We start from the raw sequence: 27,669 nt of genomic DNA on the forward strand, positions 1-27,669 counted from the left end.
TAGAATTAGATAACACTTGAAGGGCATTTGTGTCTTTTCAAATCTATCAACACTATGTGGAGTACAAGAGATTATCTGCACAACATATTCCCATTTCCACTTCCATGGGTAGTGACATGAAATTTTATTAGAATCGATATATTCCCCAGTGAACACTACCAGCACTATGTGGAGTACAAGAGATAGTATTATAACATAAGTAGGCGACAATATTGTACATATGTGGAGTAATAACGTTATAGACCACCTAGCTTGCATGATAACCACTTCAAGCAAGATCAATATTCATTTCAAACATGAAGTTAAATATTAGTTTCTGTTTGTGTAATAGATTACTTGGTTGATCTATTACACCCATTTACATTTTCCATGAGTTTAAATTTTGCTTTCATTCTTTCTATCATGAAGCTCTAAATCTTAAGGTTTATAGGGCAACTTCAAAATGTATTTTTTGTCTATAACCTTAGTTTCTTAGTTTTGTTCAGTTAACGACTGATTAACAAGCTAGTTAACAACAGGTACTATAGATTGGCACATTTTGAAAGTTTAGATACTGAATATTGGCACATTTTAAAGTTTGAGGACCAAAGTGGCACTAGGCCCAAAATACAAGATACTGAATATTGGCACATTTTTTTTTTTTGTAATTTGTCTTTATATATATAGAAAGTTATTTTTTTTCCTTTGAATAATATGTTAAATTTTGTAGAAATTAAATTGGAATGGATTAGATTCACATATCCGATATCATTTAACTGTTAAATTCGAATTGAACTTTATAAGATTTGATTCGATATAAGATTTATATTATTGGATTGGATTGGGATATACTCCAATTCCAATCTGGTCCAATAAGTTTTACATCCCCAGTATTGACGCCATTTTGTTGCAATCTAATTAACTAGGACAACCTTAGATCCCAAGAGCAAGGAGGAAGGTAGTCGTCCCCTTGGAACAGTCAAGACCAGTCAAATAACATTAGAGCATTGTAAAACTTGGATTTCATAATTGATTGCAAGTTAAGCGGTCAGACAAATAAAACTAAACAGAACAGAATTCAAGTGGCCGACTTCATATATATAGTTGGCTGTAGCAACCATATACTTGGTGATAAATGATGATGACGATGACTGTTCATCAGCATTTTATTTTTATTTAATTATTTATTGAGGAAAATAAAGCATGGGCTATGCTTATTACATAGAGAAGCTCAAACCATGTATAGAGTTAATTAGGCTGTAGCCAGAAGATGATCAGCAGACAGACCGAAAGACCTCTGGTTATAGCAGTCAAGGTTATCACCGTAGCTCACCCCTAAAATGTCGCAGTACCTCTTGTAGAAGCCAATGCGGTCAGCAACTTGTGGGATGTAACCTTTGCCGCATTCAATTCCTCCGTTGATGATGTTGGTAATGACGCCATAGCCCGGGGCTCGTCCGGCAGCCAAATCGGCAGCGCTTGGCGTCCATTGTCCGGTTATCACATCGTGGCATGATGGTTTGGGGGATTGAGGGGTCATCCAGAACCAGATGGCTGTTTTGAATGAAATGGTCGGATCAGTGGCCACCAGATCAGGGTTGTTCAGGAGGTCCACTCCTATGGCTCTTCCTGCTGGCCCGTAATTGTAGTTGCTGCACCGCACCAGTCAATAATGTATGTTCAACACATTTACTTCGATCTCTTTATTCCATTATTTGCAGAGAGAGATCTAGAGAGAGCGAGAGAGAGAGAGTCTTACTATGAGATTTGAATGGGTCCTCGGCCGTAATATTTCCTGCCGGGAGCACATGGCCACTGTGGAGTAGGGCTACAGTAATCCCCGGGATTGCCTTGTTCTTGTACGAAGCAGTAGCCCCAAGCATAAGGGCCATCTGGTGCAGTTGCCCATCCTCCTGTACACATTTGATTTTGATTTTGATTTTTTTTTTATCAACAAATCAAATAATGAATCACTGTTTTTAATTACCAATAAGTATGGATTCGATCTGGAGCAACAACGTTAACCCACCTGTGGTTTCATGAGAGGTCTGAGCCAAGAAAGCTGCTATCTCCCTTTTGCGAGTGGTGGTGTCACCTGTTGTCGCGAAGCCGGTAAAGGATCGCGCAGCGGCTATGAAAGCGTCGTAGGTATAGAATCCTCCTGGGCAACCTCCACCGTTTCGATGCTTGAGGATTTCATCGAACAGAGACCTAGTGATGAGAGAGGTGATGTCGCCACCGCTTCTGCATTGGCTTTGACAACCCTCCCCACAGTAAGTATCGGTGTTGCCGCACCAGCCATATTGGCTACAGCAAAGCCCGCCGGGGCAAAGAGCTCCCCCAGCCTGCCATCCACATTGTTCTGCCAAAACTCCCAAGAGGGAGCAGGCCAAACACAAGAGAACCACTATGATCAAACACTTGCTCATGGTGTACATACTTGAGCTGCATTGCATATTAGAACAGAGGGCCCTTTAAATAGGAACCCAAGTTCCTCCTCCATCATGTTGAATTGGTGGACCCTTACCTAACGACGGTGGTCTACGGTAGGGGAGCAACGACTTCAATGGCGTGTAATGTAACCTTGTATGTTCAATTATATGTTCTGATCATCCTAAACTTTTTATTTAACCCGATAATCTCAAAACTTACTCCAATGGAGGGCGACCAACTTAAATTTTATTAATATTTATCAAAAGGAAGGCAAAAAGATGCAATTTCTACCCTATTTTGGTGAGACCCGCCTACCTGCCCCAATAAATTTTATTAAATTTTATTCGGCCCAATCCAATCTTTTACGATTCACATATCGTAAGAAAGCATATGAATTTTATGTATTAGGCGTTAAATGTAACAATATTTTGAATTTATGTGAAGAAAATTATTGAAAAACTTTGCTGCTTGTTTATGGTATTTTATTTATTTATTTGTTGTTTATATATAATTTGTCTTTTGTTTCACATGTATTCCGACTTTAACCTAAACATAAAATGTAGCAAAATTAATAGTTGTAAGCCATTAATCAGTGAAACTTAATATTCCATGGGTGTAAGGGGTATGCATACCCCATTCATTATATGTTGAAACCAAAAACGATGACAACTATATGATCCTCATCTTCGGGTTTGATTGGAAAATTTCAACCACATATTTATGTGATAGAAGGGATATATTAAGAGTTGAGTCTCTTGTATAAAAACCATTAAACAGAAATCAATTCCTATCAATCCCTGATTGCAAAGACTACCCCAGTTTTCAATATTTAATACTGGCGTGGGGGACAATTAATTAATAGGCATGTCGCTTGTACATAATCTGTTTTGGTAGTTCATTCATTATTGTCAAAGTCCCAAAGTGTAAAACCATTAAATCAAAGCAACCGTGTAATCCACGCAAATTAAATTGAATTCTAGATGAAGCTTTTATTTTTTCTTTTTCTTTTTTATTGCACTTAATCCCCCTCTTCACACCTCAAATGATATTCTGCACGACTGTCATTTATTAGCTGCTAAACAAACGCTCCTAAGACCTTTATTAAACAATCAGAAACCCACGTAGATGATGATGCAACCAATATACGTAAATGCTTAGCTTTTAGCTGTTTGAATTTCTCCCCATTGCTAGACTATATGGACCGTGCAGGCAGGCAGGCAACCCCACATGGAATTGTTGAGCATTGCATTAGGCAGTGTTAAAAGAGCAAGGGATTCGAATATGATGCCTAAAAAAACTTATAACCATTCAATGGAGATCAGAAAAGTGGTAATTAATCATGTGGGTTTTCTTCAAAGTTCAAAATACAGGGATAGAGGCTATGATCAACCCAGATTTTTTATTCATTTTTCCTACCCACTCTCTACCCACCATGAATTGCAGTCACACATCTCTCAAATCATATATGACTGCAATTAGATTGGATAGGAAAAATGAGTAGGAAATCCCTTTGGGGCTCTAATTATTGATCAAATCCTTTCCGATATTATATCTTTCCGGCATCATAGATTTTCCCATGTATGTTTTGGGGGAATTGAATTAACCATCTTTTTATGCCGTGGTCTATTTGTTGTTGCCTAATGTGCAGACACAACGTTGCAAAAATGACAGGACGATTGACGCTGTTCAAATAAAGGAAGATTAGTAAAATAAGGAGAACATTAAAAAATATACATAAAGAAAGAAAAACAAAATTATATCATAAAAGTGTAGTAGGCCTGTAATGGACTTATAATAAAGATAAGTCCACGCCCATCCACTCTCTGAGTAAGTCCATCAGGCCCAGGTCCACAGGATAGTCAATCCAGAAGATCCAATGAGTAAGTCCATCTACTCCATCCTAAGAAGAATGTTAGTACAAATTTTGTTAATACAGGGTCGGCACCATGACCAGAAACAGTAAGGGATGGAATTATGGAGATGGGGTACATCAAGTGTAAAGCAAAGATGGGGAATATTGAAGTTGGGTTTAGGGTTTATGGTCCTATACTTGATGTTGGATTAGAGGACCCATTAATTGGCGTAATGATAAAATCTTGGATTGGCAATTATGATAATACCTAGGGGTGTTAAATGGACCGAGTTTAGGTTGGATCCACCCGAATCAAAACCAATAACCAATTTGAATGGATTGGACAGTCCAATAAGACATATTGAATTGGAGTATTGGGCTATACCAGACTTAATGGTCTAAATTATTAATTGCATTGGACTGGACATGATCAATCTGTAGTGGATTTATATTAGATTGGGTCAGGTTGAACCAATGTCTGGTCCATTGACAGAAGATAAGAGTAGGGGTGTCAATGAATCAAGTTTGGGGTCGAATGCAATCTGAATTAAAACCAATATGAACAGGTTGAATGGTCTAATAAGACATTGAATTGGATCAGTCCTATCCAAAAGATTTATCAGACTGGGTTGGACTTGATCCATTTGTAATGAACTCATATTGGATCAGATTGGATTGGACCAACATCTGGTTCATTGACAACTCTGAATATGAATTTGAACTTGAGAATGGCTAAAGGCCTATAGTCGGAAAGGCTGGAGGTTTTTGCTTACTACCTTGGACAAAATGAATTTCTCGAGTCAATGGAGAGAGATGATTGAGGAGTTAACGATCGCATCATTTTCGATCATGTTGAATGGGAATGCAGAAACAAAGTTTTCTACTTTGAGAGGACCAAGTGATGGAGACCCCATATCACCATATCTAAAAGAGAGGGAGTGAAGAAAAATGTACAAGGAATAAGACTAGTAAGAAGGGTTTCATCAATTTCACATTTGTTATTTGCCAAATCTAAAAGATGAAATGCTAGAAGATATTGCAGCAATATCAGGACAACGTATTAATTATCAAAAATCATCAAAACTGATGGATAATAATACCTAGGCCTTAAACAAATGGATTTTAATAATAAATATTTTGGTTCCAGGTTACGCATAAGGAAGAGAAGAGCTGAAGCTTTGAAAGGTGTAGTAAGAAGGTGAAAAAGAGGCATATCTATCACTGGTTCAATCAATTCCGAAATATCAAATTAATACAACTTTGATATAGGCGCATGTGGCAACGCCTAGGATGGTGCCGTGTGGTATCGGCCGGATGCAATTCCTGCCACCCATTGCCAATCACCTCCAACCACTCCCAAGGTAAGGTTAAGTACAAATAGGGGTGTCCCCTTTCTAGGTAAACCATTTTGCTCACTCTTCTTGAGCACTCTTGTTCTCGAGTGACTTCGTCTGAGCCCTTACCTCGGACCTCGTCCAATCCTTCATACACGCTTGACTAACTTGACCGTTGGAATCTCCACCTCGGAATAACAATCGGGGCCTCTGACATGTGATTTCTTGCTTTCAGGTTGGATACATCGGCCTCGGCTAAGGAAACAAATTTACCTTATTGCCCTCAGCCCATCCTTAGCAACAACAAACTCAATTCCTAGGAAGAGTTAAAGAAATTGAGCAAATCAAGAAGATTACTAAGCCCAAAGAAAAGACTTTGAATTAAGATGTAAAGGCGAGTGAAATCAAAGGTTGATGTTGAAACATTTATGGAGACTCATAAACGATATATAGGTATATATAAGAACTGAAAATAGTAAAAAATGATGTAAAAATCTACAACACTTCACCATAAAAAGTGAGTTTGTTCATCCCATTGGATTGGCTAGGCATACTCCGGCCCATGACTTCAACCATATACTGGGCATATAAAGGGTCGAATCCTATGAATCACAAGAGCGGTTGAAGAGGCATATTCATGATTTTAACTATTCAAGTCAAACCTCTATGCAGCTAAACGATATTATATGACAATTTTTTTCTAATAACCTTTTAAGTTGTGTTTGGTTCAAAACAAAAGGTGGAGAGACCTATACAAGGCCTTTTGTAAAGGTCAAGTGTAGGCCATTGATGGCTCCACCAAAAGGTCAGCGGCACTAGATTATAACCTCATTGCATATGGCACAAAGCTCTTCTCTACCTCGTGTCATTTCAAGGGAGTACTGTTTACAAGCCAAAGGGGGATTATGCCGATGTAGACTTGACTGGGCAACTATTAGGCGTTGAACACACCTTAGTGTTTTGGCAAGGAATAGCTCAATCAACCTAGACATGGGATTGGTTGTAAACAGGCATAGTTAGGGCCAACCTTCATGCAAAGCCTCCCTCTCATACACAAGGTGTAATGCCGATCGATATATATAAATGTTCTATAGGTTTTCTTACATTTTCTTACCTTTTCTTTTAAACCAAAAAACAAACTTAATAAATCATTTGGGTTTTTACTGTTTAGTCCACCCCTACAAATCGTATCTCCACCGTACAGTTGGGATAGGTGTCATCTTAGAATTGATGTCAATACACGGGTGGGTATTGGCGTTTAGGTGGAGGTATTTGAAATTTTGAATTGTTGTAGGTTTGCAATAGAATTCAGAATTCTGAGGTGGAGTGCAGTCTACTTATCCTTAAATCATTTCTATTGAGCCCGGAAAACATAGGGTAATGAACTTTTTTATAAGCTTTTGACTAATTTTTTTTTTTTTATAATTGGGAATATTTTTTTTATTAAATGAATTGAGATTTATAAGCTAAAATGGGATTTTGTGCATGGCATGCTTTCACTTTGTGTAATATTGGGTACTAGTCGGGCCTCATCCATTGCACTGGTGTTGTTAGAAAAAGTTGTAGTATGAGCTTAATGACAATATCAATTAGGCCAAGTTATACCAAGTCCAAGCTACTTAAACTATTTTGCACGTGGCAATTCTAAATGATGATAATGATAATAATAATGTATCTAAAATTTTCAACAAGTTTTATATATTTTTTATTTTTTATTTTTAATTAGTAATCGGATGCAAATTGCCAAATCCAAATCTGATTATATAAACACTTTATCCAAATATGTGATAATCAGATCAAGTTGTAAAGTTTCAAGCATCATTAATAGGCCTACCTGCTTGTCTAGACTCTTCTTTTTGTAATGCTTTATCTTTTTTATGTATCTATTTTTGTTCATTTATCAAAAATGTGTAAGATTTAAATAGTGTGAATTGAATGAGGTGAAAAGTAGAAATTCACTTTACAATTTAAATCTCACAATTAAATAAGGACTAAATTCAAAAATAAGTATTTTAGTCAAAATTAAATTCCACAATCTTATTCATATTTTAATAGTAATGTAAATATTGAATTATAAATGTGTCCAATTTTTTATAATTGTTTTTGTATTTCTATGTGTAAAAATAATTTTAATATGTCAAACTTACTTTTTGTTTAATATGATAAATATATAAAGTTATACATGTTCTCAAATGTTATTTTTGTAAAAATTATGTATTTTCTTATTTTTTATTTTATTATTTATTTATGACATTAAAGGTTAACACATTTGATACAAAAGTTGAACTATTGATCTTTGCCAAATAGTAAAATATTTTCATTTTTGGTCAGTTCTAAATTATGTATATTATTTTCATCATCAATAAAAGTAATTCTTGTTTATTACATTTATTTTTTTTAATTTGATTAATAAACATATCATAAATGTGTCTAATTTTCTATATTTTTATATTTCTATTTTTAAAATTTTATTACCTAAATATGACTTCATAAGTTGATCAATTTGATTTGGATGGTTGAATTGCTTAGCCACCACTTGGATAAAGAATGGTTTTGTTTTTGAGTTAGTTTTAAAATATATATGTTTATATTGTTAAAAATATTGACATGCATCCAATTGGTAGCATTTATTAGTAAAAACTAATTTAAATATAGGATTTAATAAGAGAAAATGTGAGCTAATGCCTTAAGTATAAGAGTTAATAAGAGCGGCTTAAATGATGTGGAAAGTAATAATTGAAGTTACATTTTCAACCCTTACAATTAGAGATGGACTAAATATACAAGTATAAGCATTTTAGGAGCCATTAAAGTTGGCATTAAAACTATAATAAAAGAGCTTTTATACCCTTTTTTAAACAAAGAAATAGAGGGTAAGCAGGCACATGCTTTACATATGACAATTCTAGATGATGATAATGATAGTAATAATAATATATTCAAAACTTTCTATAAATTTTATGTATTTTTATTTTTCATTTTTATATTTTTTGTTTTTTTATTATAACCAGTTGCAGATCACAAAATCTCAAATTTGATCATATGAACACATCATCTGAATATGTGATAATTCAATATGTGAAGTTTCAAGTATCATTGACAGGCCTACCAGCTTAGCTACACTCTTCTTTTTGTAGTGTTTCATATATCTTTTTGATGTATCTTTCTTTTTTGTCCATTTATCAAAAGAATGTAAGATTTAAATAAATTAAGGAACTTGAAGGAGGTGAAAAGTAGTAGTTCAATTTATAATTTAAACCTTATAAGTAAATAGGGACTAAATTTAAAAATTAGTATTTTAGTCAAAAGAAGGTTTTAAAATCTTATTCATATTTTTAATAGTAATGTAAATGTAGAATTATAGACATGTTCAATTTTTTCTACAAGTTTTTGTGTATAAAAATAATTTTGTTATATCACACTGACGTTTTGTTTAATATGATATTATAAATGTGCTTGAATGCTATTTTTCAAAACTTATGTATTTTTTTCATTCTTTGTATTTTTATATTTTATTAATTTTATTATTTATTTATACCATTAAAGGCTAACAAATTTAACCCAAAAGTTGAACTATTTATTATTAATTTTTATATTTCATTTTTGGTCAGTTCTATATTATGTATTCCATTTCCATTATCAATAAAAATAATTCTTTTTATTACACTTATTTTTTCATTTTATTAATAAAATATTATAAATGTGTCTAATTTTTTCTATTTATTTCTATTTTAAAAATTTTATTACCTAAATATGACTTTGTAGGTTGATCAATTTAATCCATTCGATTTACCACTCAATGCTTCTAAAACGTATCTTTGTTGGAATGAAGCTATAAGATAAAGGATACAATTCATGTTCACAAAAAATATTTTTAAAAAATTAGTAGTGAATTTTCACATAATTTATAGAAAACGTTTATAGTGAATTTTAGTAAATATTTTTTGAAATATAATAGAAAAACATTTTATTCAAAATTTAATTAATAGTGAAATTAGTATTTTAACAAAAATATGTTAATTAATAGTAAATTTAATAGTGTTTCTAATATTTATTTTCGAGACATATTTTCTAAAACTTTATATAGTAGATTTGGTAAACCAAAGTGGATCAATCAAGATTTATTCAAATTGGTAACCAAAAATTTGTATTTTCTTGACCCATCTTCCTGTTGTTTACCAAATTTCAACATCAATACAAATTTTGTTGCATGGGGCCCAAAACGTCTCATGGAGAGAGAGAGAGAGAGAGATAGATTGTATAATGATAATATTAAAATATTTTTATAATTATAATAAGATTTTTAGTTAATTATTAGATTTTATAACTTTACTTTTATTATTTGTCTTATTGTATTATCTATTTTTTCCCTTATTAGTATTTTAATTGTTTTTTATTCATCTATTTCAATATTTAAGTTTTAACTTAATTATTTTTAGAAAAAGTTTTAACTTAAATGTTAATATTTTTTGGAAAATTTTATGATGCGAGAAAGACATGGTACCAAAAGAGTTTTGACTATTCAAAACCTACTTGTGAATTTTGATAAATTCCACTTATACTTGTTGATCAATCATAAAATTTTCAAATATCATGTGTCTCTCCAGTATCATATTAGAACCCTTAAATACATTGATGAAAATTAATTTAAATGCATGTGTTTGGAAAGAGATACAGAGAGAGAGAGAGAGATTTTAGGAAGGTTTTTAAGAATTGAATTGTTGAGAGAAAGGATGAAGGAGAGAGAAAGAGTTATGGAGGAAGAAGTAAAGAAGGAAGGGCCTAACAAGAATCAGGATCAAGGGGCAGGTATTTATTTCAAAATTGGAATCAGAGATAGGGAGTATGATACCCACCACCCCATTGCCATTCTTATAAGGGGAAAAAAATAAGGGTGACATGAAGAACTTGCTTTGCTTTTGGTATAGATTGGATCACCAAACAAAAATGTCGTTTCTAACTTTGTAGAACACAACCCAAATTTAGATTGAGTCGGTGGTGCCTCCACTTCAATGTTAAACTATTATCCTCAATGAGTTTATGTTGGTTCCTTAAATTTAGGAGATCATTAAGTGTCCTTAAGGTTAAAACCTTTCAATTAATGAACACGTAATCAGTTTGAGAAGTTCCATCCACAACGCGTTTGTAAATGGCGCTTGCATCAAACAAGGAGCCACACTTTTTCCTATCATCAACACCTACTCTTCCATGTGACATGTTTCTCTGGTTGCTTCGTGGCACTTCCATTTCCTACATGCATTAAAACATTATGGATTTCACGAATTTTAATTTTAATTTTAAACTGGTTAATTACCACGCACGAGTGGGCTGATGTCCCCTTCTTTCCCTACCCAATGCATCTTCATCTAAACCTTTATTTCTCGTTTAAACACAACGCTACTTGGGCGATCCCAATCCAAGCTCGAACCGATTCAGCTCTACTTTTTTACATGGCTTGGTTTTGAATTTTCAATTCTCGGATTGGGTTTGGGCTTAAGAATTTAAACTTTTCTATTTTTCAAGTTAGACCTGGGATAGATATTAGATAGCCTGAACCCAGCTTGAGCCTGGCCCAATTTCGTTCCAACCTAAGCCCGGCCTAATAGAGATTAAACTTGAATTGAAAATTTTGAATTTGACCTCAAACTTGATTCATGCTCGGGTCTTAAAACCTAAATCTTAAAATTGGGCCTGGACTTACCACAAATCCGGCCCAACCCGCGCAGCTTACACACCTAAAACTGCATTGAGATCTGCGCGATATTTGATGCCCCTAATCAATTAATAAATGATCAAAATTCAAAGCGGCGTTGGTGGTGCTGCCTTCGTTTTGCTTAGGAGACAAGGCGTTAGACCACTCGTGTGCATCATATTTTTATTGTTTCATGTATTAATTATTCTGTTGATCTTATTAATTAAATCCATTCCACACTGAGGCCACATGACTAGCTCATGTCCCATGGAATATTTGATTCTTGGTGTCCCCCCCCCCCCCCCCCCCCTTCAATGGTTCAACCTCACTCTTATATATATTGTTTTGGGGCACCATTGCCATATCTGGCTAGGCTTTTTGACAAACACAAATGGCTTTTCCAAAAGCCAAAGCTCAATTTCATGCCCGCTCTATCAGCTTGCCCTCTAGACCGCATCCTCTCACCGCTAAAGTCGATGAGCAGCTGTGCAGATTAAGGGCTTCGCAACCATCATCGTCATCTTCCTCTTTCTCCTTATCGTCGCTGTCATCACTGTTGGGTGGCCTTGAAGGCTTGTACCATGGGATTGACGATTTGCTTCAGCTACCACTCGCTCAACAAGCCATGACCCATGCTAAGTGGGCCGATGAGGTGTTGGCGGATGGATCCCTCTGGCTGTTGGATGTGTGTAGTAGTACAAGGGGTGTTCTTCTGCAGATGAAGGAATCCGTCCAAGAGCTTCAGTCATCCCTCCGTAGAAGAAGAAGAAGAAGAAGAGATTATTATTCTGCTCTAGCCCAGGATGTCAACGCATACTTGCTGTCGAGAAAGAAGCTGATTAAGGAGACCCGCAAGAGTCTTGCAGAATTGAAGAGAACCCAGAACAAGTGTGGCTTCTCCTCTCTCCTAGACAAAGACCGCCATGACCTTGTCGCCATTGTTCGTGTGCTTAGAGAAGTGGAATCAATCACACTCTCCGTGTTTGAAAGTCTCATGGCCTCTATGTCTAGCCAAGCAGCTGGAGGTTGGTCTGTTGTTTCTAAGATATTAATGCCCACCAAACGTGTGCAAGCAGAGCAAGACAATGATCAAAACATGTGTGAAATGGAGAAGTTAGACTTTGCTCTGAGTAACCTCATTCGCCACAAGACAGACAAATGCATCATTCCAGTAGTCCAAAATGCACAGAAAGGATTGGAGGGACTGGAGTTGTGCATCCAGGGCCTGGAAGATGGATTGGAATGCGTTTTTCGGGGTTTAATCAAAATAAGAGTTTCCCTCCTCAACATCCTCAACCACTGATAGACAAGCCTTCGGGGATCCTTCCAAATACTCATACAATATAGTCTTTACTCTTTCTCTCTCTTTCTCTTTGGCATTCTGTGTTTTTCAAGGGAATAGCCGATGGATTTCACTTGTAACCTCTTTGTACATGAAATCAAGAGGAGGCATGCATTTGTATGATATATTTTCATTCTAAAATATAATCAGATATATACTCTTTAGCTATATATAGCACAAGTATTGTGAATATTCACTTTTTTCTTTTGCCTTTTACTGTCTGTCCTATGTGAATTTTTGAACTGAACAAATCGGGTTACAAAATTTATAATGTAATCGTATTTTATAAATGGAATGGGAACAATGGATATGATACTTGAATAATACCACCACCAAATCTTCAATCCTATATGAGTTAGAAAAATAATGAAAATTTTAAACGCTGAGATTTAATTTACCCCTTTATTTGTCATGGCTATAGGGAAGTAAACAAAAAGCTATTTATGGGCTTAGATGGCTAGATGTTTGAGATGTACTCATCACATGTATCTCATGGATCCCTCCCTTTGGGGTTGAAGTGTTGGGGCATGCAGATTTTGTTGGGAGGAGATCCCAACTCTCCTATTCAGCCTACCCTACATTTCAGCCCATAAGTAACAGAACATCTAGACCTGGCTGAGGGAACATCTGTTCAGCCTATCATCAAACATGTTATTAGATGTTAATAAGAACGTTTTCTCCAGTTTAAAAGGAGCGAAAGTGAAGTTGTTGTGCTTGGGATTTGGGAGTTGCCACGCTCTATCATCTATCTAACATGTCTTCTTATTTTTGTAATGATATTTGTGTTGTTTATGATGTGAATCCCTATAATGTAATTGATGTTGGGAACAATTGGAATCTAATTGAATTTGATATTAATCAATGACTTGTGATCTCAATCCCAACATTGGGCTTCATATCTAATTAAATTTTACAAGGCCGAATTCTTTACTTCTCCACACCGTCTCCCTCCATAACTTTAGTTCTGGTTCACATTTTTTATAAGAAACCCATCTATCTATTCATGTGGGATCCTAATTTCTTGTCGACTGAGAATCCGGCAATAAGATCAAGATCTGCATCTTGATCTTGCTGTGCACGTGGATTCGAGGGTGTTACAGATTGATATATATATCCTATAAACAAATGTGAAATGGTTGCTTAATAAAGTGTTCTAAATTGTTGAACATCTGTACACTTAGGAGTGGCTGATTATGTCCCCTTGGTTCCACAACAACCCTAATATAATTCAACGATCTAATTTGTTGGTGATAATTATCTTAGCCATTCAGTTTGTACAGAAAAAGTTAACAATAGAGTTGTGCATGAATTAATGGCTGGCTTAGATATTAATGCTCTTTCCTTGTTCAAGAGACGAGGAGCTAACAGGGCTAAAACATCTGAGACATGGCTCTTGATAGACTGCAATGGTTAGACAGGGTATGTGCGCCCAACCCAACCCCGGCCAAACAGTTGGGATTAAAGCTTAATTTGTTGGGTTGAGTAACATTAGTGTGAATACGACCCTGAAAAAGTTTTGTTGAAGATCAGATCAGACTCTTGGGAAGTAGACATGGTCTGTTAAAAAATGTTTGCCAGTTCTACCGACATCTTTTCTTTTTTGTTTGGGAGACAAGGTTGTCACACCACCCAAGCAATAATAAGTAGTCTATTATATGTATGTTAGGATCTGACTTCTGAGTTCAATACGATGATAGAGAGTTGGGGGACATATGGAACAAACATCGCTGAACATGCATTTAGTTGAGCCACATGAGGAACAGAACATGAGATTCCTTATGTCTCTAGCTCCTTGTTTTCTTCTAGCTATATATAGATTGCCAAGGGTAAGCGTCTCTCTGCAAGACTTATCTAACATTGCAGTGTTAGCTCAATAACCTAAAGGAAAAATGGCTGCCTCTCCTTTCAACCTGAAAACTCGTTACCATGCTCGATCTATCAGCTTTCCCTCTAGATCGCATCCTCTCACTGCTAGAGTCGAGGAGCAGTTATGCAGAATGAAGGCTTCAGAATCATCCTCCTCATCGTCACTGTCTTCAATATGCCACAACCTGGGTGGCCTCAAAGATCTGTATGATTGTGTGGATGATCTGCTTCAGCTGCCGCTTACCCAACAATCCCTGGCCCGTCAGCAGCACGAAAGCTGGACCACTGGGGTGTTGGATGGATCTCTCAGACTGTTGGATGTGTGTGGTACCACAAGGGATGTGCTTCTTCAGATGAAGGAAAGCCTGCAACATCTTCAGTCATCCATCCGTAGAAAAAGAGGAGACTCTGGTATAGCAAATGATGTTTCCACATACACCTTGTCCAGAAAGAAGCTGATTAAGGCCATCCATAAGTCTCTAGGAGATTTAAAGAGAACAGAGAACAAACACACCTCGTCCTCGTCCTCTCTCCTGGGCAAAGACCATGACCTTGTTGCCATGGTCAGTGTGCTCAGAGAAGTGGAAGAAATCACTCTCTCCACCCTCAAGTCCCTCTTGTCCTTCTTATCTAGACCAGCAGCACTATCAAGGTCAAAGGGTTGGTCCTTGGTTTCCAAACTGATGTACAACAGACGTGAGGTGGCAAAGGAAGGGGAAGATGCGGACTGGTGCGACATGGAGGAAGTGGATATTGCACTGTCTAACCTCATCAGGCAGAAGCCAAGCAATAAAGATGGTGAAATTGTCCAGAAGGTGCGGAAACAACTGGAAACACTGGAGTTGAGCATTCAGGATCTTGAAGATGGATTGGGATACATTTTTGGGAGTTTAGTGAAGACAAGAGTTTCCTTTCTCAACGTCCTGAACCATTAGCTGTGTCTCAGCTATACCATACTAGATCTATTTCTCTAGTCTCCCAAGGGCATCCCAAGTTTTTTCTCAAGGAACTGCCTATGGATTCTACTGTACCTTCTTGTACATGTACACGAGAGTTAAAACTTAAAACAAGTGTATATGATAAATTTTCAATATAAATTGGTATACTGCTCTTTTGTTACACAGTTTCCATCTATTTTAATTATATGTTCACTTGGTCAAATCTATTAGAGGCTTAAATCCTAAATCCTAACCAGATCATTAAAGTTCCATGGAGAAGAGTATGACCCAGTCCATCACTCTAGCTAGCGTTACAATGAGAAAAGTGGTGTAAATAAGTTCTTTGTTGTCTGTTAATTTTCATTTTTAGGAATGTGGATCCGACAATTTATGTTGGCAATAGACAAGCAAAAGATCACAAAACAAAAGAAATGGCAACTTCTTTCTAGATTATGGAAACCTACTTTTCTACCTTCCAAATTTAGTCTCCTAGCTAGGACGGATTTCCAAATTAAATTTGAAATCAAAGATCACAATAACAGATGGATTTCTACATTTTGTGACAGAAATTAAGAAAACAGGAAACGACCACAATGAAGAGTATATGTCTTAAAAATGTGAGAAGATGTCTTACCCAAATAAATAAATAAATAAAATGTGAGAAGAAAAAATGAGATTCCCTTTGCCACATTATTGTTATCATATATTATATCAAAATGTAACTGCTTCATGTTCCATGATGCTTCCATAATGTTTAAATTAAATATGAACAAAACAATGGACTAACCCTAAACTAACTAACTAACTATATATATATATAGATATCTAATTTAATTATAAAGACCATAAAGATTCTGCACATGAACGTTCTGCACCTTGTCTCCTATTCAGTATTTCAGATGGTTAATTAACTGGCTTGGCTTTTAATTCATTATTTGGGCACGCTGAAATGTGAAGCGAACCCACCAAGATAGCATTACTATATATCTTCAATGGTAGAGATATAATCCTATGTACATTTCTTCCTTTCGGAATTAAACCCAAAGGAAAGAAGTCATAAGATCATTAAAAAGAAAGAAATTAAGAAAAAAAAGCGGTTCTTATAGATTCCTCCACCTCATAAGTTTTCATAGAGGCCATATAATGTGACATGGGCCAATAGACGTATAGTATCAATATCGATGTATTTAGATATGCTTAAATACACCGATACAAAAAGGTTATGTTGTATGAATGGATCTCACCTATAACCAAAGGGAGACAATTGGAATCTTGACAGCCTTGAAATAAGTCTATGTTACAGATTTAATATGTTTCTGATCTTAATCATGGTAGTTGACCTGTTATTTAATTTGTTGAGATATATTGTATTAATCATCTTTGGTTGATCGATCTGATCTGTGTATAAATTAAAGAACTTCTGTTATTAATTGCTCTGGAGAAATCATCCTAATAACTACTACAACAACAATAATTTAGAGTAATCATTCAATTGAAAGTTCTTCTGTTGAGGGTAGAGCATAACCAGATCCAGCAATCCGCATGCATGATTAAGGTGAGTCCATGACACGGTTTTAACACTAAGCTCAACGCAACCGAATTCATGGGTTAGATCAATGTGCAGACTGGCTTTGCCGATGGAAGTAGATGGGTCGACAAGGCCAAACTGGGTGAAACTCGACTGAATATTCCACTGATGAGGTCATATAACTTTGGAAGAAGTTTGCTTTTTCTATTCTATGTCATCAACCAAAGTGGGGGAACAAAGAGAAAGATCACTAACCAATAGACAATTTGAAATTTGAGATTGAATCCTTTTCTGTTTCATTATTTGAATACTAATTTTTTCATGAGCGTATTGTATGCATATACTTGATATCATTCTACAAAAATGTATAGACGTCCAAAACTCAAAGGAGTTTCCAATGGACATATATATTTAATGGTGATTGAGAATGTTTAGGAGGGAGACTCTGGTTTTGATCAAACGCCTGAAGACGCAATCTAAACCATCCTCAAGTCCCTGGATATTCATCTCAACTTCAGTCAATTGATTCTGTGCGTTCTGCAGTCCGCTGCCCATGCATGACTTTTGGCAGTTGATCAGAGCATACAAAGCACCATCCAATTTCTCCATCTCACTGCAGCCATCCTCTTCTTCCCTTTCGCATGCTATGCGCTTTGGTTGCATCAATTTTGAAACCAAAGACCAACCACTGGTCTTTGATTGTGCCTTTGGCCCTGATACAAACGACAATACGGACTGGAACACCGAGACAGTGATCGCTTCTACTTCCTTCAGTACGTTGACAATGGCAACAAGGTCAAGATCTTTGCTAATGAAGAGAGCAGAGGAGGTGTGCTTCTCCATCTTCTTCAAATCTGCTAGACATTTGTGGATAGTTTTATTAATCTTCTTCCTGAATGTCATGTAAGCACCAACTTGGGTTGCCAAACCAGATTCTCCGCCTCGTTTCCTCCGGAGAGATGATTCAAGTTGTTGCAGAGATTCTTTGAGCTGTGACAAAACATCCCTAGTGGTGCCACAGATGTCCAACAACCTGAGAGATCCGTCCAACACCTCGTCTGCCCATTTGGGGTGGGAGAGAGCTTGTTGGGTGAGTGGCAACTGAAGCAGATTGTCCACACACTCGAACAAGTCATGGAGACCATTCAAGTTGTGGCAGAGTGATGATGGTGATGATGAGCAGGAGGAGGATAGGGCTTCGGAAGCCCTTAACCTCTGCACCTGTTCCTCAACGGCAAGAGTTAGAGGATGAGATGTGGAAGGCAAACTGGTAGAACGAGCATGAGAAGGCGCTGTAGGAGTTGCAAGGGTGGTAGCCATCTTCTCTTTTAATTAACAGGCCAGAGAAACCCAGTTATCTATGTTGCAGAGAGAGAGAGAGAGATTAATATGTGGCCTCACCACCTTTGGAACCTTGTTATATATAGGCATAGAGGGAGAAGAAGAGAAGAGTAAGGAGGAGACATGAAGAATCTCACCCTCCCAAGTCCCAACTACACTTAAGCTGTCATGTGGTGAAACTTGGCCATGAAGCTCAGGAATCAAAATATCAAATATAAAATGTGCACACACGAGTAGAGTGGCAACATGTCCCCCAGACAAGAGATGAGGACGGGCACATATTTTATTGCTTAATAAGATGGAATTGAATGAACCACGTTGATCTGCCCTAGCATAGTTACGTGGCATTCATCATCTTATCATTTTCCATTTATTTGCAAATCTTCTGGATGATTTTTATATCATATAACGCTACTTCTTCCCACCATGCATGCCGGAAACAATTGGCATATTGACAGCTGGTCTCTTTTTGATTCAACCTAATTATTACTAGAAGAAGAAGAAGAAGTTAATCCACGTGTGCTTGTTTATATGATTAAAAAAAAAAAAAAAACTTCATCACTCGTGCAGCTGCTTTCAACTCCTGAAAGCCCTACTTGTTGCTTCTGGGAATGACATCGAGAGAAACATAAAATACCAATGCCACGTGAATACACATGCTTGTGTAAATTAAAACAGAGTTTGGCGCTTCCTTCCTCTCTCTCTCTCTCCATCTCGGATTGGTTTATTTTGAGAGTCTGAGACGTTTCACACACCCAGCAAGCAACGCCTACAGACAAACACATGGGGCCGCCAAATGGCAATGCTTTAATTTGTTGATTTTGACAATTACCCAAATACCTATCATGCACTCATTAGTTTAATTGGCTTCTAAAAAGCTTGTGTTTGTATCATACATACTTCCCCACCCACACGTGACTGGTGTTCCCCAAGACCTATCACTCAATTTGGACGAATTGGACGATCCAATAAGACATTGAATTGGATCCTTCCAAAAATATTTATTGGATTTGACCAGATCCATCTGTAATGTATTTATATTGGATGGGTTCCGATTGAGTCAATATCCAGTCCAGTCTATTGATAGAATATAAGAATGCAGGTGTTAATGGACCAAACAAGTTTGGATCGGAAGAAATCTATATTAAAACCAATTTGGACTGGACCTGTTCTATTTGTAATGAATTCATATGGGACCGGATAAGATTGGACCAAATCCGGTCCAATTGACACCCCTACTTGTAGTGAACTGAACATTATATTATCCACCCGGCCGTGCAAGAAAAAAATTGCACTTTGATTGGAGGCAAATAAATAAACATTTGCCGGCATGGAAATGAAAAGAAGAAAAAAAGAAAACGTATCAAGATTCAAGCGGAGAGGCGTTGTAATTAATTGACATTTGCTTGGTAATAACGGGATCCCAGACTACATTTAGGAGGAAATTAAAGCAAAGTATAGCGAGGGTGATGTATATATATAATTGGTAGGTATTACTGGCTAAGAATGTTGAGAAGGGAGACCCTTGTTTTGATTAAATGCCTGAACAAACATTCCAAACGGTCCTCAAGTGCCCCGACGCTCATCTCCAACACCTTCAACCATTTCTGCACATCTTGCATGGCCACCGCTTCATTATCTTTGCACGACGATGACCTACGACCACCACTGACGAGGCCACACAATGCAGCATCCACCTTCTCTACTTCATTGGCGTAGTCCTCGTTTTGCCCATCACACGCCACTCCCAGTACTCTTCTGTTGTGCATCAATTTCGACACCAATGGCCAACCGGCCGGCGCTGCCCTCGGGCCGGCTATGAAGGACAAGAGCGAGTCAAGGATAATGAGCGAAAGCCCTTCAACTTCTCTCAGAATACCAGCCACAACCACAATCTCATGGCTGTCGTCGCCTGAAAGAGACGAGCCATGTTTCTTCTCCATCCTCTTCAAATGGCTCATACACTTGGGTATCACCTTGCTCATTGTCTTTCTACAGGACATGTATGAAACAATGCTACTTTCTAAGTCATGAAACTCGGCAATGTTCTTCCTCCTCCGGAGTGCCGACTGAATGCCGTGCACCTGCTCTTTCATCTGCAACAAAACGTCTCGGATGGTGCCACTCACATCCAGTAGCGTCAGAGATCCATTCAACACCTCGTCCACCCATTTACAGCGGGGTTGTTGGCCATGGACTACTAGTGCAGAAGCTGCCTGGCAGGCGAACGGCGGTTGAAGCAACTTCTCAATGCTTTCAAGCAAGTCGGCCAGACCAGTAAGGCCGTTGCACAGTGATTCCACTGTGCGATGGGACAATGATGAAGGAGAAGACGAAGACAACGCTCCCCAGTCACCCCTCAATTCCTTCAGCTTCTTCTCAATCTTTGACATTAGAGGATGAGACACAGAGGGAAAGCTTGCAGAACGGACATGGCGGCATGGACTCTTCGCCATCAGGATTGAGCCAATCATTCTATATATATTTTTTTTTTCTTTTTTCTGCTGCCACGCTTGGCTCAATCTCAACGATGGGTCTGCTAAATTAATTTGAAAATCCTCAACGGATGATGAACAATTCTTATAGCAATCATCAAAAAAGCGATGGAAGTCGTATTATGGCTTCGCTTGTCAACGTCAAATTAGGATGTAGTTCAGAACTTAATGATCTGTAAATGGGACACCCTCTGTATAATTGTCTTAGCTTCGTTAAACAATATGATTGAAAGCGAGAGATTCTGCGGTTGATCCAAATCTTATAATTATTGGTCGAACCATGCATGCATATATTAAAACCATGTGTGCTGATATCACCGTGTCTCCCCGACAGACCCTTAACAGAACTTTGACGTGTACGGTGCACTGGCCATCACATTGTTTAGTCGATGTAGATATGTACGTTGATGCAGCTCCAACTTTATGATAGCTCCGTCCTAACAAACGCCTGTTTTTTAGGCGTTTTGGCAAATGGCAAAACTAATTTATAAGTTCGATTCGGTTAGCAATATCAATACTGTAGGGTTTCTTTGTTTTCTCTTAATTCTTATATCTAAGAGGAATTTTTTAATTTTAAGAGAAAAATGGTTGTTTGTTTCTTTTTATCTCTTAATTTTTAAAATACAATTATACAATTTTTTATTTTTCAATTATTCTTCCAAAAAAGCAAACAAAAACTCTCATATATAGGATTAAAATAGATATTTGATAATTTTCAGAATTCAGTTCTTTGCATTTAAATTGAGAGAAAGAAAAGTTCAACAGTACTAATATACCTTTTCATATAATTATTGCACTTTCAAATGTCAGATTTTTAGAACAAAAGAACAAGCTCTTAGTTTCTTGGGGCCCATTTTTGGTTCATGAGAATAGCCGTATGTATTCTACAATCCGAATTAAAATTGGCCATTTCAATTTTAAGTGTTTGATTGGGCAGAATTATATTAGAATTCCATTCCCATTTCTGGTGGAATGGTCTGGTCATTCCCTCCCCCTCCCCCTTGAGAATGAAATTTTATTCCAGCTGATTTTAATTCCCATTCTGGTTTCCATTTGAACTAAACAAAATAACAAACAATAAACAATGAAAGTAGACCATTCCAATTCCAATAGATTTTGATTCCGATTCTGATTTTGACTGCCAATCAGATGGACCCTTTTTCTCATCCCCCCAAAAAAATGCTAGCAGGCAGTTTATTAATTATTAGCTTCATCTAATGAACAAGGTACAAACATGGTGGGACAAAAGTTGTCCTTCATTTTGTTTTTGCTTTCTCATGGGGCTTACTCTGCCTGTTGTGCGCTATACATGCAGCGCGCTAGCAATATTAATTTGTGTAAGCGCTTTCAGCCTTAGCCAGGATACAAAATGACAATAATATACACTCTAACGTTGTCTTTGGCTGAACATTGAACAAAAGTGCCGTGACCTTGGTGTGAGACAGAAGAAACGGGACTTGATCATCCTTTTGGAATAGAGGCCTTTTAATTTATGTGCCAACTTGGTTGGCTAAGGGGGTGTTTGGTACTGTGACATAAAAACTGTGATGTGTTGTACTATTGGCCCTGTTAGTGTGTTCGAAATGTTAGGTTTTGGAACTCACCACATCTTTGATAATGTTCTAAGTATCAGGATTTTGAAATATAGATATGGTGTGGTGTATTATGGAAGCAAGAATTTGGTAGATTCCAATATCTGCAATATTATGCATTCTTGCATTGAACCAACCTAATTAACTCGTTCTAAACGAACATATATTTTTCATGTGGTGCATTCCAGAAGAGAAGGGAATGGGCATCTATGGTACCAAACACCTCCCAAGTCATTTGCTCCTCTCTTCAATAAATAGTGGCATATGCATCCACCAGCTAGCCTTAGAGATCCACCCATCACATCGTATAGCTTAGCAAAATCATCAACACAGTTTGCAGCTCAACGACGATAATGATGAAGGGATTTCTTCTCCGATCCACTCTAAGGCTATGTTTGGTTTGAAGGAAAAACTAGGGAAAGATAGGGAAACCTTTATAAGGTTTTTAAAGATTTTTTCCTTCAAAACAAACATACTCCGCTATAAGGGTAAAAGGATGAGATTTTTCTCTTCCTAGCTAGCTAGCCCAAAACAAAGGAGATGTGTCACTCGATCGATGTGCAACTCAACTCAAAAGGCCACTTCACTTTGTAGCGCCCAAATATACATATATATACAGAGAGAGAGAGAGAACTCTGTGACAAGGGGAATTGAAGGACAGCAGAAAGCATCCCGACGTCTTCATCTTCTAACAGTACTGATATGGTTCTGATTTGTTAACTCAAAAATAGTGGGTGATGTTGGTTCACTGTCTTAGTTCAAACTCTTGTTGACATATGAGATCCAATCCAAGACATACAATAAACAAAACTATTAACTAAAACATGTTAGCCCACGAGACCAAGAGGGTAGTAGTAGTAGTACATTGTCTCCCAGACAGAATCAACTGTTTCTTAGTTATTAATTAATGAAATGGTCATCGATCTCTACTCTACACAACGCTACTTAATTTACTGAGGGTCGTTGTCTTTCCAATGAGTTCACATCAATTAAATTTTGAGGGAAGAGGAAGGATTCCAGTACTGTCCACCGCCTGAGGATTGGTAAGGTTAACTGAATCGATCAGTGGCAACAAAGGAAGCAGATCATCAACCAATAGTACAGGTTTGTATGTTTGTGGGACCATACAATATAAACCATTGTCTCCCAATCCATGAATTTGTTCAACTGCTGTTCTGCTTCTACCCTTGTCATGAGACAGATGTAATGGGAAGGGGGATATATAGATAACCCGCCAGACACAACATGGCAAAGACATTACGACATCACAATTCTCAGTGATGAGACACTACCATAACCATTTCATCATCCTGTAAGCGCTTACTGTTGTTAATATTAAAGGACAAGGAGGGATGGGCCAAACACTTCCGGCCGGCGGGCAGGTTGCACACATCATACCTCTCTACAATCAATTATCGTGGAGATCAAGCAACTGCAGACATGCAGACATAAAGAATCAATCAAATATCTCCTCCTGCAATCCCATTGCCATTTGCCAATTTAATATATCTCTATGTTGGAAACCGGAGGGCCACTATGTTTATTATTCTATGGAGAGAAACAGAGAGAGAGAGAGAGAGAGCTATCGTTGTTAGTAGATTAGCTGAGCCGACACATCATGACAAACCAAACCTCCGTCACGAAACCAAATCGTAGATTCAATCTAAATCAAGACCCACCTCAACCAATTAGATTACAGCACGTCCTGCGCGTGTCGATCCAACACAGCCCACTGCCCACCTAATAATAGTAAAAATGTATGCTGCCGGAATGGCTTTCACCAATCAAAACCCCCCTTGAAATAACTACCTTCGCCTGTCCTGTGGGCAATTTGGAAAGTGCTAAGTTTTTTTGTATTAATCAGCTCTTTTCTTACTGAGATGATAAGTTGCTGAAACCTTCCCCAAAGTTTTACATAAAACTGAAACTTCTCTTGAAGTTTGGTAATTGCAATTATCTTCCTTGAACTTTCTGACACAGTTGCAAGTAGACCCTTTTGTTCAACTCCTTTAAAAAGAGGCATAAAGATGCATAAAGATGCATAAAGATGTTCAAAATAACCATGGTTACCATTGAGGTTGTTTCTACGGTAAAAATAATACAAACTTTATGAACAAAAATATGATGGTTTAAAGTTGTATTTTTACCTTTGAGTGACTGATTTGAAGGGCAAATTTGGAAAATAAATTAATCTCATAAAAGAGAAAATTTAGGAAAAAAAACATTTTGGCCAAAAGTAATTGAATGGGTATTTTCGACATTTTTGTGCCTCTTTGTTAAAGGATTCTAATAGGGCTGTCTACTTGCAATTATGTCAAAAATTCCAGGGGGGTATTGCGACTACCAAACTTTAGGGTAGGTTTTAGCAATTTACCCTAAAATTGTGCCTAAAATAAATAAAAGAAAATTTATTTACATGTTAACTTATACACATATTATATAAATATAAGACTTATATATATATATATATATATATATATATATACAAATCCATGATAATTGGATCAAATAGCAACTCAGGTATTGGACATTTGGACTCAGTTGACAAAACTATGTTTTCCTTCTCATATGTTGGGGATAGGTGGCATAAAACTATGATGTGTCTAGCCTTGTTTGTTCATTAATGTTTCTATTATTAATGAAATCTTCTAATGAACAATCCACATAATTGATACCAAATTTCTGGTTACCCAACATTATATAAGAAAGTAAACAATTTGCTTGGTTTAATCTATGCAAAAAAAATCCAATAAAAAAGAAATCTATTAGGAAGAGTTGAGAAGCAAAAATCGGATAGACAATATTTTATGTGGAGAAAGTAGAAAAAAAAATGACAAACTTAGGGCCTCTTCTTTTCCTTCCTTTCCTTACCTTTTTTCTTCAAACCAAACATACCCTTAACTCTTATCTCTTAAGAAAAATCTTTTAATTTTAAGAGAAAAATGGTTGTTCGTTCCTCTTATCTCTTATCTCGTAAAGTGCAATTATACAATTTTTTGTTTTCCAATGATACCCCCGAAAAGGCAAACAAAAACTCTCATATATGAGGTCAAAACGAATATTTGATAATTTCCATAATTTAGATTTCAAAATTCAGAACAACATTTCTGTGCATTTAGAGTCATAGGAAAGAAAAGTTCACCAATACCAATATACCTCTTAATGTAATTATTGCATTTTTATATGTCAAACTTCAAAGCAAACAAACAGGCCCTTAGTATGCTATGTTTTTTGTCACCAAAAAGTGTAAGAATAACAAAAAATATCTCATTTGATTTAACTAGAAATGAAGGGAAATGATGAAAGTTCTTTTTGCTCTTTGTTACATTGAACTCTTCAAACACCCTGTGAGAAATTAGGAACTTTTTTATTTTGGTTAACAAAGCACATGTTTTGAGGGAAAAGGCTTAGTGATAGCCATATGAGATCCATTCATTATATAGATATTAGAGTTTGATTACAAGATGTAACTGAAGAGATAAAAAAGATAATCATAAAAAAAAAACAAAATAATGATAAAGCCAGGATAAGAATGACTGTGATCATGCATCATTGGCGTGTCCATCTAGAATCCTTAATATCCCCTCGCAAGGTGAACGTTAAGGAGAGAACGTTTGGCTTGTGACATAGCCAAGAGAAGCATGGTCCACTGAAAGGTTTGGTCATGATGTTGGCCAGCTGATCTCGTGAAGAAATGAACTTAACAGCTAGAGTACCTTTGGTGACATGATCCCGAACAAAGTGAATGTCCAACTCAACATGTTTGGAAATGAGTGAAGAACAGGATTGGCACTAAGATAGGTGGTGTCAAGATTGTCACACCACAAAACTGACAATTTAGGCAATGGGAAACCCATCTCACAAAGCAAGGAGTGTAACTAGAGAAGCTCTGAGGTCGCCACAACAACACTCCAATATCCGACCTTAGTGCTTGATTGGGAAACTGTGGGTGGCTTTTTGGACAACCAGGAGAGAAGAATGGGACCAAGATAAATACAGTATCCCCCTTGAGATTTTCTATCGTCTGGGCAACCAACACTGTCTGCATCACTGAATGCATGAAAAGAAAGAGAAGATGAGGGGATGAGGCAAATTCCATGATGAATGGTATGTTTTAGGTTTCGTAGTATCTGTTTGACAGCCTTCCAATGAACAGTGGTGGGAGAACCCATAAATTGACATACTTTATTAACAGAATAGGTGATGTCAGGCCTCATGAAGGAAAGATATTGAAGTGCACCAACTATTTGTCTATACTTCAAGGGATAAGAGAGAGGATCACTATCATGCATGTTTGGACAAACGATAAGAGGAACTCATTAGAGTCAGTGCTGGTTTGACATATATCCTCAAGATGAAGCTTTTGTGAGAGATCAATTACATAGCACTGTTGATGGAGAAAGATACCAGATTTCAGTTGAATGACTTCAATGCCCAAGAAAAAATGCAGTGAGCCCAGGTCTTTGACATCAAATGAAGATGGCATGCGACTAACGAGCTCATTAAGATGTTATGGGATGGACCCAATAAGGACAACACATAGACAAGAACAAATATACAAGCAACTTAATCACGATGAATAAGCAAAGAGTTATTAGACTTAAAGCATATGAAACTTTGAGATAGTAAGAAGGAACACAATTTTGCATACCAAGCCCAAAGGGCTTGTTTAAGCCCATAAAGTGACTTGAAAAAAGCAAACATGATTAGGCTTAAAAGTGTCAATAAAGCCGGGGGGTTGCTTCATAAATATTGTTATAAACATATACCCATGTAAAAATGCATTTTGGACATCCAATTGCTTAATAAGCCAGCCATGTGAGAATGCAACCGTAAGGAGGAGAAGTCAAATTGGAATGGGATTTGACCACTAGACTAAAGGTCTCTGTATAGTCAATCCCCTCTTGTTGGGTGAAGCCTCGAGCCACGAATCAGGCCTTGTAGCTGGCAATAAATCTATCCAGGTTCCTCTTTAGTTGAAATACCTATTTATAATCCACAATATTAGTGTTGGGCTTATGTGGAACTAACTTCCATGTATTGTTCTTCATTAAGGTAATACATTCATCCTCCATAGCAGCTCGCCACTTGGGATGGGAGAGCACTTGTTTCACAGAGGTGGATTCTAAAAGGAGGTCAGGGAAAGGGTGTTTGGAAGTCATATAAAGCTTCTTAGGGTTAAATATACCTACTTTAGCCCGAGTAACCATTGGATGCGAGTTAAGAGGTTGTGGTATAGATGGGTTAGGTTGTAGCTGAACCGGCATTGATGTGGAT

The 27,669-nt window shown here is 36.9% G+C and overlaps 5 protein-coding genes across 5 annotated transcripts; 2 read left to right on the top strand and 3 right to left on the bottom strand.

Moving 5' to 3' along the window:
• Positions 1 to 1,104: 1,104 nt before the first annotated feature.
• Positions 1,105 to 2,433, bottom strand: LOC104587093 (basic endochitinase-like). The gene is made up of 3 exons (XM_010244547.3): positions 2,009 to 2,433; positions 1,739 to 1,892; positions 1,105 to 1,631 (listed from the first exon to the last, which is right to left on the bottom strand). The coding sequence occupies exons 1-3, from the start codon at positions 2,415 to 2,417 to the stop codon at positions 1,232 to 1,234; spliced, it is 963 nt and encodes a 320-aa protein (XP_010242849.2). The 5' UTR covers positions 2,418 to 2,433; the 3' UTR covers positions 1,105 to 1,231.
• A 9,239-nt stretch (positions 2,434 to 11,672) lies between these two features.
• On the top strand, positions 11,673 to 12,710 carry LOC104587094 (uncharacterized). Its single transcript, XM_010244548.2, has one exon. The coding sequence runs from the start codon at positions 11,682 to 11,684 to the stop codon at positions 12,591 to 12,593; it is 912 nt and encodes a 303-aa protein (XP_010242850.1). The 5' UTR covers positions 11,673 to 11,681; the 3' UTR covers positions 12,594 to 12,710.
• A 1,779-nt stretch (positions 12,711 to 14,489) lies between these two features.
• On the top strand, positions 14,490 to 15,720 carry LOC104587127 (uncharacterized). Its single transcript, XM_010244598.3, has one exon. The coding sequence runs from the start codon at positions 14,522 to 14,524 to the stop codon at positions 15,431 to 15,433; it is 912 nt and encodes a 303-aa protein (XP_010242900.1). The 5' UTR covers positions 14,490 to 14,521; the 3' UTR covers positions 15,434 to 15,720.
• Positions 15,721 to 17,375: 1,655 nt separating this feature from the next.
• LOC104587095 (uncharacterized) lies at positions 17,376 to 18,284 on the bottom strand. The gene has a single exon (XM_010244549.2). It carries the CDS (start codon positions 18,282 to 18,284, stop codon positions 17,376 to 17,378), a length of 909 nt encoding a protein of 302 aa, XP_010242851.1.
• Positions 18,285 to 19,688: 1,404 nt separating this feature from the next.
• On the bottom strand, positions 19,689 to 20,834 carry LOC104587096 (uncharacterized). Its single transcript, XM_010244550.3, has one exon. The coding sequence runs from the start codon at positions 20,777 to 20,779 to the stop codon at positions 19,799 to 19,801; it is 981 nt and encodes a 326-aa protein (XP_010242852.3). The 5' UTR covers positions 20,780 to 20,834; the 3' UTR covers positions 19,689 to 19,798.
• Positions 20,835 to 27,669: the final 6,835 nt, after the last annotated feature.

Source organism: Nelumbo nucifera, chromosome 6, assembly GCF_055504915.1.
Source record: "Nelumbo nucifera cultivar China Antique chromosome 6, China Antique-T2T, whole genome shotgun sequence".
Lineage (NCBI taxonomy): Eukaryota > Viridiplantae > Streptophyta > Magnoliopsida > Proteales > Nelumbonaceae > Nelumbo > Nelumbo nucifera.